The sequence below is a fragment of the Galleria mellonella genome, unplaced genomic scaffold (assembly GCF_026898425.1).
Source record: "Galleria mellonella isolate WM207_F2 unplaced genomic scaffold, CSIRO_AGI_GalMel_v1 utg312, whole genome shotgun sequence".
Lineage (NCBI taxonomy): Eukaryota > Metazoa > Arthropoda > Insecta > Lepidoptera > Pyralidae > Galleria > Galleria mellonella.
In genome coordinates this window covers 7,948,036-7,960,935 of record NW_026442074.1, presented here as the reverse complement: position 1 = coordinate 7,960,935, position 12,900 = coordinate 7,948,036, and the positions used below count along the sequence as shown (strand labels likewise).

At 31.8% G+C, this 12,900-nt stretch overlaps 1 protein-coding gene across 1 annotated transcript in view; it reads right to left on the bottom strand.

The window, feature by feature from the left end:
* Positions 1-12,900, bottom strand: part of LOC113515192 (T-box transcription factor TBX3) — a 142,368-nt gene that overhangs the window by 12,469 nt on the left and 116,999 nt on the right. Inside the window, exons 6-7 of the mRNA XM_052895847.1 lie at positions 2,989-3,147; positions 2,057-2,133 (exon numbers count right to left, since the gene is read on the bottom strand). Coding sequence (XP_052751807.1) covers positions 2,057-2,133; positions 2,989-3,147 — 236 coding nt within the window. The remainder of the gene's footprint in view (positions 1-2,056; positions 2,134-2,988; positions 3,148-12,900) is intronic.

The window sequence follows — 12,900 nt, the reverse complement described above, 5'->3', positions numbered from 1 at the left end:
AAATAACATTTTTTCTAAAGAAATATGGTTAAAAAAAACATGACACCCATACCATGACATGTGGACATATTGTGCTAATGTGAGGGACTAAAATTTTGTTATTCGCTCCACGTTCCTTTGGGAAAAACGTGCAGTTACACTGATTTGCTTAAAATAATGCTAATGAGTAGTCATCTCACTGTGTATATATTATAATTCAATTTAAGAATTGAATATAAAGAATACGGCACCCCTGTATTTTGCGTGTATTAAATAAGCGCGTTCTTCCACAGATCCACTGCTTACCCACTAATTGAGTTCTCCTTCGAATTTCAAACAAGTTAACAGAACGCCAACCTATCCCTACGGCGGCGGGCGCTAGCAAATTATGCGGTGAAGAAAAAAACTAAAGCTGATTTTATCGCGGAAATCCAATTTTCTCCCTTGCACGCTAAAGACGCTGGAAAAAAGCGCCAAGTCGAATGACTCCACCATTTTGAGCCGTTACCCGCCATGTTTAAACTCTGAACACGAATAAGGAGGCGCCGGATTGGTTTAATTTGAATTTCGAACGGCGCCGGGCGTGTTGGCAGCGCTTCGTTCGGAAATGTCTGCGCTTCGTGGCCTAATTAATTTGAAGATTCACAGATAGGACGCTAATTTAGTTAGCTTTTAACTTTAGTTAAACAGTCGGCAGTTTTTACAGTCGTTAATCTTTCGGGCGCCTTTTGGTTATGGATACCACCTACAACGCTTCTCAGTATAATGTGTTACGGAATTAAAATTAAAATTTATTAGGTACTTATATCAAAGCTGCATTGTTGAAATAGATTTATGTTCTATTTACGGCATATTTTCGCGTGTTTTATAACAAACAAGCTCAGCTGTTCAAGTTTTATCACATTTCGTTGATATTATTTTTTTAATACCACTGAGGTGCCAAGCAAAGCGCGCGGCCCAGCTGATGGTAAGCCTATGAATGACTGCAATACCAGAGCCATTACACGCGCGTTGCCGGCTTTGAAGAAATCTTTTTACACCTTTTTTGAATAACCCCATGCTTTAGTCTCTTGGAAAAATTCCGACAGGAAACTTATTTCATAGATAGATAGATACTCTTTATTGTTTCCTCCAAAAGATTACAATAGTAAACTTATTATAAATATAAACAATTACAAGAAATAATCACAATGAGAAAACAATGGGCGACCTTATCGCTAAAAGCGATCTTTTCCAAGTAACCTTTGGATGAATAATATCCATAACTAGAGCGGTCGTAGGAGGCAACGTGTAAAGTATTTGACAAAACTTGTAAGTCATAAAATTTTATGTATCTAAGGGTAGTTGTAGATATCTATTAATTTCAATGGTGGGGTAAAAAAAAGAAACGTGCATAAGTGACTAAAAATGTTCTATGAGTAAATGATTTTGATTTTTTGCAAGATCACTCACGTACAGACAAAGAGAATCTCGAGTTAAAGATACATCATGTCTATTGACTACTGATATTCTCTTTTGTTAATTATTCCTAAGATGATTATGGTCTAGTCATTAGCCCACCTAGACAAGTGGCAAGCGAATCCATCGATGGAATCATGACCCAAAGTGAGTCCATGAGTTGGAATGAAACATCCGAGTTGGCCATCTCATTCTATCTCATGGACTCGCTAGCAATTTCGAATCCATCGACGAATTCGCTCGCCATTTGTCTAGAGGGCTTTGTGTATTATCGATGCAAACTTTATACAGATTTATAATCATTCATGAGTTACATAATTGAATATGTATATTTTACCCTTTCAACATATGAAGGCTAGAAAGCCTTACCTACATTTTTTATTTGCATGCATTTACTTTTTTGTTCTGCCATTTGTCACAACATGACAGACAATACATTATGTACTCATGACTGTAAGGGTATATCCACATGGTGATTTTTCGCTGCGTAGTTTTTCCGCATTCGCATGGATAGATTAGTTACGGACTTTTTCCAGTTTTTTTTACTGTGTATATAGCGTTATACATGTTCATACAATAAAGAATTGTATGTAATATATATCAAAGGTTAGATACTTACTTTTTCTCCCGTTTTCCAGCACCAGTATCCCGGAAGCCTTTCGCGAAAGGGTTGTTATCAATCTTCAATTGTGTTATCTGGAACAAGTGTTTTGATTAAACCACAGATTATTTATAAGGTCTCACAACTAAAAGAGGACTTAAATATGCCTTTCGTTTGATCATAAAGTTTAAAAAAAAGAGTTAATCTTTAATTCCAAGTTCGTATTCTTTATCACATTATCATTATCACTATCAGCTCACTGCAATCTACTGCTGGACATAGGCACGCCATATACTTTACGTTGTGGTGAAAATTTAAGAAAGATATTTGTAGATCGAAAAATGAAAATTTAACGGAAAGCTTTACATTCTTTTTTTTTTAACTTAGCGACCCGTTTTATTTGAAAAAGTTCAATTTTACTAGTAGAACTTTATTTTAAAAGAAACTTGTTACATATTTATTTAATTCAAATCTTTGTATTAATACATATTTCTTTAATACTATAAAATCTATTACGTAACAGCCAATCCTTAAGATTACGTTTAAATATTCTACTAGTATGAGTTGCCATTTCTCTGATATTTTTTGAAAAATTATTATATACTTTAATAAATATACAGTACGAGTTCCTTTTATATAAATCCAATCGAGTTATTGGTATAAACGAGTATAATTTGTCGTTAGCTCTAGTAGTACTTAGTTGTAGTCGAGTTTGAGTTTTTATAACATAGTTACTAGTTGTTTTACAAATATACAAAGGTCTTATTTGCACATTCATGGTATTTCTTAAAACGTGGATGACAATTTTCTATGATTGCAATAGATACATATATATTTATGTGTTTGTATGCTTTTGTATATTCAATTATAATATATGTAAATATTAGGTTATAATAAAAATGTTTTAATACAAATGAGGAGAAATATTCACAGTGTATACACGCTCTTACCTTTTCATTTTGATAAGCCGTGACGGCGATGAACTCGGTCTCCTTGAAGACGTAAGTGCGAAACGTGCTGTAGGGCAGCTTGAGGATGTCGTTGGCGCGCACCAGATGAAATCGCGGCTGGTACTTGTGCATCGAATTGAGGATCGTCTGCGTAACACACTTTAAACAGCTTAGGAACTTGACCAAGTTATCACTAATTACAGAATAAGATAATAGTCTATGGCCATTGATGTATGTTACATAAAAAATATAGGTATTTATTATAGTACAAAAATTATAATAAATACTATTCCTGAATATAAATGAGTGTAATTTTTGATGAACGTACTCTATTTTCAACAGCTTTTCAGCTTATATTACAGAAATAGTTGCTTCTCGCCGCTTTGCCCGCGTGAATTATAATAAAACATTTTAAGACATGGCGGATGTAACAAATTTCATTGAAATACATTCCAACATGATTGACTAACAAACATCTAAATATTATGCCATATTAGTAGGGTAATAGTTGGAGAAAAAAGTGTGGTTAAAATTTGCAATGTATTACAAATGCAAAAGAATTCAAATTTCATTATCAGTAAGTTTTTTACTTATATACATGAGTAGAGCTATTCCTTTAAAATATCAAAAACAGAAACTTACGTAGGTATATTGAAATTTTAAGGATATATTGAACTATATTCTAAATTAAATATATTAAACCACCTTATTCATAAAACGTCAAATCTATCATAAGCCTATTTTAGCTATTGAACGCTTTGTTTCTTATACACTAAATTGTCAATTTGAAAAAAAGTGACAAAACACTGTAATAGTTAAATTTGGAATTATTTTTGTAGAAGGTTTTAGCTTTAATGAATAAGGGGGTAAGTATTTAGACAATAAAATGATAGATTTTTTGAAGTGTTGCCAGAAATAAATTTTTAAATTACTTCCAATTTCAAAAATGAAATTACCAGAAACAATAATTAATTCTAAATACTGTAATTATATCACCACTCAGTATGAATTAGTCGACATTAAATAAATATTTTTAAATATCTTAATCTGTGATCGTTGCTTTGTGCTTCTTTGTTGCTTGTGATGTTGCCTTCTTATTAAAATATAAAGATTTTGAATCGTTTTAATTCTTCGTCAAAATATTAAAAGTGGGACATCTAAATTACACGTATCATTATCATATCAGCCTTTAACTGTCCACTGCTGAATGTAAACCTTTCTTATAAGGGCAGTTTTGCCAGTAGTTGCCACGCTTGGCAGACGGGTTGGCAACCGCAGTTAAGCTTTTAGTGATATTTTAAGAGGGACGCTACTGCCCATCCATTGTACATGTATATATACCTAAAAGAAATAATACTTTTTGTTAAAGATTTTTTATTTTAGAATAAGATATATTTTTTTGCTCTTATGTACGAATAAGTAATAGATAAAAAAGAATGTTTGTATAATATACATACAAATTACAGATGTATGAACCTAATAGTTTTAAAGTGTAATATAACTAACTAGTATATGAAAAGAGAATGGTTCTACCCATTGGATTGATTAATTGCAGCCATAACCCGCACACGACGGAGTAAGCAATCGTTATGAAAAATAAGAATTACCGAGTCGGCCAGTTTCTATAATTTATTTATTTTTTAAATTACTCCTACTGTAAACAGCGGCGCTCTCGCTCGTTATGAAATTAAACTTATATTATTTAGTTGTTTGGAATAGTTTGTCTGCGTGGATATAATTATAAAACATTTTTACATAGGTGGTCTTATTAACATAATCTTCCTTTTTACTTATAAAATTGTTTGTCTAGACTATCACTCCATAGCCAAAACTACGAGTCTAGAAAGCTGAAACTTTGTAACATAGGTAGGTTTATTGGTAAGCAACCGCTAAGAAAGGATTTTTGAAAATTTCCACTTAAAATATAGATAGAGTATTGTCATCTGAATTTAAGAGTACTTATAATTCTTTAGAGGAATAATTTGATTATTTTGAAGGTACATTTGTGGATAAAATGTTAACAAGAAAAATAGATTTACAAAGGGTAAATTTTCAATCGACTGCAAAAAGAAGGAAGTTCTCATTTCGGTTGTACTCCTTTTAATCTTTATCTGAAAGAATAAACTTACAGATTGGTTCCATAGAAATTTTATCAAAATCAGTTCAGAAGTTTAGTTTTTAAACCAAAATAAGTGGTTTTACGAGAATTGAAGTAGATTTTTACTTGAACACACTCTTATAATTCTATATTAGTATTTTTTTTACAATAAGCATGAGGTGATTCAAATATTGAGGTGAATTGATAAGTGTAGGTAAATGGACAATATTACTAAAAAAAAAAAAGTATTTTTATTAATTTAAAATAAAACTTGATGCCGTCGTCTGGTGTCAAAATTTTTTAGGCTCCATTATAAGCGAAGGTCTTTGAAGTCTGTTAAGAAATAATCATGAAAATATGTAGATAATTCATAAAGATATTTTGATAGATGATGCTTTCCGTCAAATGTGCAGTCAGCTTGTATGCGATTCTAAGTTGCATAAATAAACATACTGTGTCTACGAAAATGCTAATAGGTAAAAAAAAAATACAAATTATGTTTAAATCCAGTCTGTGATAAATATTCTAACATAGACGGTAACAATGTTAGAAAATGAGTACGTTCCAAACAAGTCACATGGATGGAATCCCAGATACAGTATGTTGAATATTTGATAAACATCTGCTCATTACTGGGGCAAAACCTTCCACTTAATAACTTGTGACCGAAGCTAGCAATCATTCCGTAAACCAAATTAGATGTAATTTTGAAATGCACTCCGATGCCTTTGACAATATTATGAACATTGCAATATTCTGCAGTAGAGAGCAATTATATATAATAAAGCAGAACTATGGAATGTATGTATATTTAATTTTATCATTTTTTTCACAGAAAAGTTTATATGTATCTATTTTTTCACATAGATGATGATGATGGTGAAGGTGCGTTAACTACAGCGGTTTGTCGAAGGTTTTGGCAATGATAACTTTAAGGTTTTTCCTAAAAAATATCGATTAAAATTTCTGGTACGAGAACTTCAATAATAATCATCAAAATAGATTTTTTTTTATTTCAATTGATGAAAATATTAAATAATTCATCAGTAAAAAAGTAGGTTTGTTGAAATGCAAGTGGAAACGTTAAAAATATTCATACATTTTAATATTAACAGTCGAATTTTTATGACTTTGTTTTCTCAATTTTTTTTTCTTTAATTTCTAAAACAACACGGCTTAATTTTTTTATTTTTGTTTGTATAGATATCTATGCGATATCTTGGCTATTTCAAAACCAAATTTGATGATTGTTCTTTTCAATCGAAAATAATAGTTATCGTGTAGGTTTTATCAAGATTTAATGTAGGAAACAATCTTATAATTTTAATTGCTTCGTAAATTATTTCGTAATAGTTACGAGTACACATTTTTTTTTCAATCCACGTTGGGTAGGCATCTTGTCATAACAAAATGTAGTTTCCAACAAATAATATCGGATATTATAAAATAATAATGCGCAAATGTATCAATTAAGGCGTGTCTAATAAAACTCAAGACAATTTAACCTGGTTAATAATAAAAATTGCGGTTCATGACTACGGGCGTCGACGGGTGAGGGCAGACACCGTGTCATTAGCCCCACTATTACATATTGAATGATGCATAGCTGATCGGGACCTTACACCAAGGTGCTTGTTATTGGAAATCATTACGGAATTGCAATGCTAATTGTATGAAATAATAGAAATGTTACAATAATTTTCTAGAGAACTGAATTGTTTTAATTTGGCTTTGAGCGTTCTGTCGTCATATAGTCTGTTCCATTCGTGTTTCTACTGTGAATCAGTCGTGTTTGCATGGCTATGTTTCGGTTTGAAGGATGGGATATGGCGTGAATTTACAGGGTACAGAGGAATAACACCTGAGTCCTCAGGAATGGCAATGCATGGGGGGTATCATGGGCGAAACAGTATACTCTGTTATGTCCATGGTACTGCTCATGTCTATAGGCGACGGTTACCACTTAACATCAGGTGGGCCGTTAGCTTGTTTGCTATTCTAAGTTGTATAAAATAAAATGGCATTTAGGTATACAATTTTAAATACTATAATATTATTTATGGAATTTGAGCGCGAAGAATGTAAAGACAATAGAGAAGTTCCCAGTAGCGATCCTACAGAAGTCAATACGATGTACGGTGACTGCCCGCAGAATTCTCCAGTAATGAGAAGTGATGTTTCCAAATATATGATTATAAAAGCTGCCAGTACGTAAACAACAAATTACCATTTATAATTGGAACTTCAAAACGGAGAATACGAGGAAGTCCAATTATTAATTTATTTATGATGATAGATGGTCTTTGGACACCTTCAATCAATTCCATCAATAGATGGAGAATAATTTTCTGATAAGTTCTTTATTGTTAAATCACGTGTAGAAGTCTACATTTCGTCTTAGTCAATAAGTTACGAGTATGTTCTACGCGAGCGTAGCCGCAGGCAAGGCTTGTCTATACTAAAATTATAAAAAAGGAAAGATTTGGTTGTTTGTTTGTAATGAATAAACTCAAAAATTACTCAACTGATTTTAAAAACTCTTTTATGTATATAAAGCTATATTATCAGCAAGTAATACAGGCTATTAATATAGTCTACATATTATATTATTTTCCAAAAGTCATTAAATCTCTAGAATCATATAAAATCGAGTTTTGGTAATAATTAATAATAAAACAAATTAATTATTATGATTACGACTTTACTCATAAGAGTCGAAAGGCTAGATAGATTCTATGTATTTAATTCAAGTCCATGCTATAACAAGAGTCGAACAAAAACATTGCCACAACCTACTTACTTACCTACTAGGAGCTATATAACAAATTGTCTCTTCCTTGTGTAATTCCACTCAGTTAACTCCAGTAGGTGAAGGATCTAATCTTCGGGCCATCAAGTAAATTGTCATTTGGACCGAAAAATAGCCGATAAAATCCTTTTTGTTTCAATTAATAGGGTTACCACCCGTCCGGATATTTACGGTTTGTTCCCATTATAAACATTTTTCGAGTTTAAAATTGAATAAATAGAAGTAATTGAAAGAATATAGATATCAATGTTAAGATATTAATTTCCCACTGCTGGGCAAAGGCCACTTTCCATAAAAGGAGGATATTAGCCTACTATTTACACGAGTATATCTGTTGTTTCGTACTTGTATAGGGGTTCTGATTGGTATAGAATGTATGTATTGACGTATAATTATAAGTTTTGTTAAATAAAAAAAAAAAATAAAAACACTTAAATTAGGTTAAGTTTTTTCTGTAATCAATCAGGAAAAAGAAAGCACGTTTTGTTGTTGTAAAAATTAAATACTTAAAATGGAATGCATGAATGAAAACTTTGATGTCCAATATGTATAACAAGAAATAAACATTAATATTATGTTAAACAGATTCAGGAATGTCTGTCCGATAGACGAATTTTTTTACTTAGATTCCTTTCGATTAAAGAATGCTATCTAAAATGTGTGCTTCTTGGTAATTAATTAATGACTTTAGAATAATATGACTAATTAATTTAGTGTGAGGCGCAACCATGAATCAACTAAGTTTGATACGATGGTTTAGTCAAACCCGGGAATATTTTTATTCATTCATTTAATTTTATCATCATTAAAGCAATATATACATATATATCTATCGTCTAGGCGTTATCATAGAAGAAGTGTCATAGATAACACCTAGACGTGAATTCTTTAACGTGAAAATTTAATAATTTCATGTACTCACTATATGTATTTTTTTTCATTTAAGAAAAAAATTAATTCGCTCTTTGTAATATTTTAGTCATATATAATAAATAAACAGATTGATTGTTATAAATAAATATACTATTAGTAGTTAAAGGTTAGCAGTAACAAGTAAACGAAACTAGTTATGGCTAATAGTTTCGTTTAAATTTATATTATCCTTACAAATTTTGAGATGTGTGTAGGGTTTTAAACTGTATGAACTAAATTGGTTCATATCGGGTTATGTAACAACGTCGCGATTTACTGTCAAATTTCTAAAATCACTGAACATTTTTCGATGTAAATGATTATTTAAAAAGTTCTCTGCTAACGAATCAAAAAACCATTAATGCAATAATATTCTTATACCTACTGAAAATTTATATTTTAACTGAAAAACATTTTTGAAAAATTTCGCAGCAAAATATAAAGCGTAATAAAGTCTTTAGTGGTAAATTTATATGTATTCTAAGATTGAGGAATTAGTTCGCTAGTAGAGTACTTTTTAAATAATTAATTAGAAACATTGAAAAATGTTTAATTTTTTTTTAAATGACATAATTGCGACGTCGCTATACTGCGGTAAGCAAACGTTATAAACACTCTTAATGGTTTCTATAAAAAAAAAAACAATAAATCTAAACTATTCATCGAAATAAATAAATCTTTTTAAATATTTTTTTCGACTACTTTTAACACTGTTCGCAACAGATGGCATTTACAGGTTTACTGGACGCAAACGTCATGAGTGCAGATGACAGTACTCCTACGGAAGGATTTATAAATTGACAGAAGGCCAACTCATATACCACGACGATACGACATTATTCAGAATGAGTTTAAAATAAAACCTACAAAATATCCTGAACATTTACAGATATAGATGGACACCCTGTCACGGACGCACCCTCGCATTAAGCGTTAAAATATTACTCTTCGAGTGGGATGGACAATTCGGGCGTTTTTCGTTGCGTAATGACAGGCTAGTGTGACCCAACGGTGGGTTAAATGACGGACATTATCCATTTAATTTGAGCTGTCTCCCCGGACTTGCACGGTCTTACTGCGTCGCTTGACATTCTTTTTATGCTTTGATAGCAATTTGTGTTTCAAATGTACTGTTCGGATTCGATGTAAAAAAAAATATTGTTAATAGTTGTCACATGAATCCTTACTAACATTATAGACTTAGATTATATAGATAGAGTATCTCCATAGAAATGCTTCGAGAAAAACGGGTCATCTTTTTCATAAAATTTTGCGTGATAAATATATAGAACACTGATAAAAATAAACGAGTTAACGAGTCAGCTTGCCAGGCGGATTGGTCTTTGGCTTGGAAAAATTTGTACTTACTAATAAATAATAAATGTGTAAGTGAGTATCCCGGTCAATAAACATATGCCGGTCGCGCGAACGAAGTCACGGGTAAAAGTTAACAAGGCTATAATCACAATATCATATACGAGTACGTATTCATATTTAGTTGCATCGTTATACAGGTACAAGCAGGAGGGTATTGCAAAAATGTGTTTGTATGCAAAATATTCATTTAGTATTCGCAGTTGATATCGCCCGCTGCATACGTCCGAGATTATCAATATTCATATTGTTTCGTGGTTTGACCATGTTCTACTATGTCCAGATACTACTCGTATTTTACAGTTTACGTAGTAATTTAAAAGAAAAAAAAAATTTTTTTTAAAGAAATTTAATAGAGAACAGATTGCTTAGCAATAAGACCGTCTCTTGTACTACACTAACTGAAAATTCTTCAACAATCACTGCAATATTGGTGCAATGGACCTTCCACGTGGTCCCAGCATAGCATGGGTCACCCCTCTAATTTCCGTGCGTGTTGTAAGAGGTGATTAAGGAAACTAAATCGTCCAGGGTGGGCAGTGGCGTCTCTTTTAATACATCCAACCAACTAAAATCTAACTACGGTTGCCAATCCTCTTGCTGAGTGTGGCAACTACTGGCAAATCTCGTTTTATCGGTAAAGCCTATGTTCAACAGTGGACAGGTAACGGCTGAAATGATAAATATTTGAGTTAAACCGTACGTACTAGCGCTTCTGTTGTTTATTAGTATTGCTATTCTATAAAGATATTATTGTTTCGTGAGCCACTCACGGTCATTGAATGCATGAAAGTAAATGTTTTTATTGACTAATTGCTGACCCCTCACGAACGTTTGATTACTACAAATTGTTTGTAATTCGCTTAAATCATTTGATTATTACAGCTTCCGTTTGGTACCTACAGCATTTAATATATAAGTAAGCATTTAGAAAATCATTACATGTTATACGTTTATGATTTAATTTTAAGTAATTCTCACAAGGACGGTCAAAATTAAATAAATTACTGATATGTGTGGTCCCGGTATAGAATAGATCGTCCCTACATTTCCATGGGTGTTGTAGGAGAAAGAGAGATGGGCAGCAGCTCTCTCCCTCTTAAAACATCTATAAAGCCTAACTGCAATTGCTTATCTGCCTGCCAAGCGTGGCAACTACTGGCAAAACCCCCAAGGGGAGTCTTATGTTCAGCAGTGGACAGTTAAAGGCTGACATGATGACATGATGATATACCAATAATGAAACACTTGATAATAAAGATTTTTTACAAACAAAAATGGGAAAATAGATATGTGCTTTACTTTCCGAACTAGATAACTAATATCTTATATTTAGAATATACAATATTAGTAATTTAGTCCAGTTTCGCATGAGTAGATAAAATTTTCGAGAATAATATATAGCCTATGATACTCGCCAATAATGTAGCATTCTAAGTAAAAAAAAATACTGAAAATCGGTTGAGTAGTTTTATTTTTATCCATTAGAAATGAACAAATAATAAAATCTTTCCTCTTTATAATTTATATTAATACAGATAAAGTTATTTAGTAAAATTAAGTAAAATATTATCGAAATTTGCTTATATGCCATAATCGAATAAATCAATAATTTTAAACTTCACGTAAAAAGTAGTACTCTCTCTCTCTCCACACTTAGTACCATTTCACACCAAATGTCACCAAGGGGGAGGAGGAGGTTCAAATAAAAAACAAATCCCATGTAATTTTTAGCCGCCTCCTAACTTAGTAGTTATAAATGTGAGTTATTTAACACTCGTAGTATTTGTAAGGACAACGGCTACTTTTAGTTCCTATTAATCAAATTATCCCTTTCACGCAAACGAAGTGGCGACTAGAGCTGATAAATTACTTAATAAATTGCTAAAAATAAAAAAAAATAATAAAAATTAAAATAATAGATATTTATTTACATCTGACAAAAAGTAAGTCATCTCTAAAAACAATTCCAATTAATCCTATTTTGACTCCGACGCGTCATCAGGAACGTTCCAAATGACGACATAAAGTACATTTTTTTTTTAGATAAGCTAACGAAGCGGTCTAAGACAAGGCCAAGGCATTTTTGTAAAGCCATAACATTAAAATTATAGTTGTATCGTGAGCGTCGGCTTTAATTACGGACTTCATTCGTCCGTCCAATTTCTTTATTTTACGGTTGGACAACAAATTAATATGTAAATCGAGTGGCGCGGTGGTCCGCGGCGCCGTATCGATGATTCCCATGTCGATTAAAAAATAATTGACCCGCTGTCGTGGTACGGGGACAGCATAAAAATTACGTCCCTATGGATTTAGACATAACATTCAATTTAGATCATAAAGCTTGGAATAGATGAAGTGGTATATTTTTTTGTTAACGTTTAACATTGAACCCTTACTTTACCAATATTAAGTTGAATTTCGTTTTGTGTCACATGGTATTTCGTATATGGAATAGTGTAGTAGGTAATTAGAGTTAATCTGTCAAAATAAGTGAGCGCTACTGAAAGATGTCTGTAGTTAGGTATATAGCTAAATAGTATAGATACCACTATTATATAAACAAAGTACTAACAACCAGACTATTAGGATATTATATAAATAATATAAACATTTGAATATAAATATTATGAATGTTCTAGAAGGATCTAAGATGGGAACTAAAATTTTTCGGTAACCTAATGAGGAACGTATTTTAGATGTATTCATGTCCACT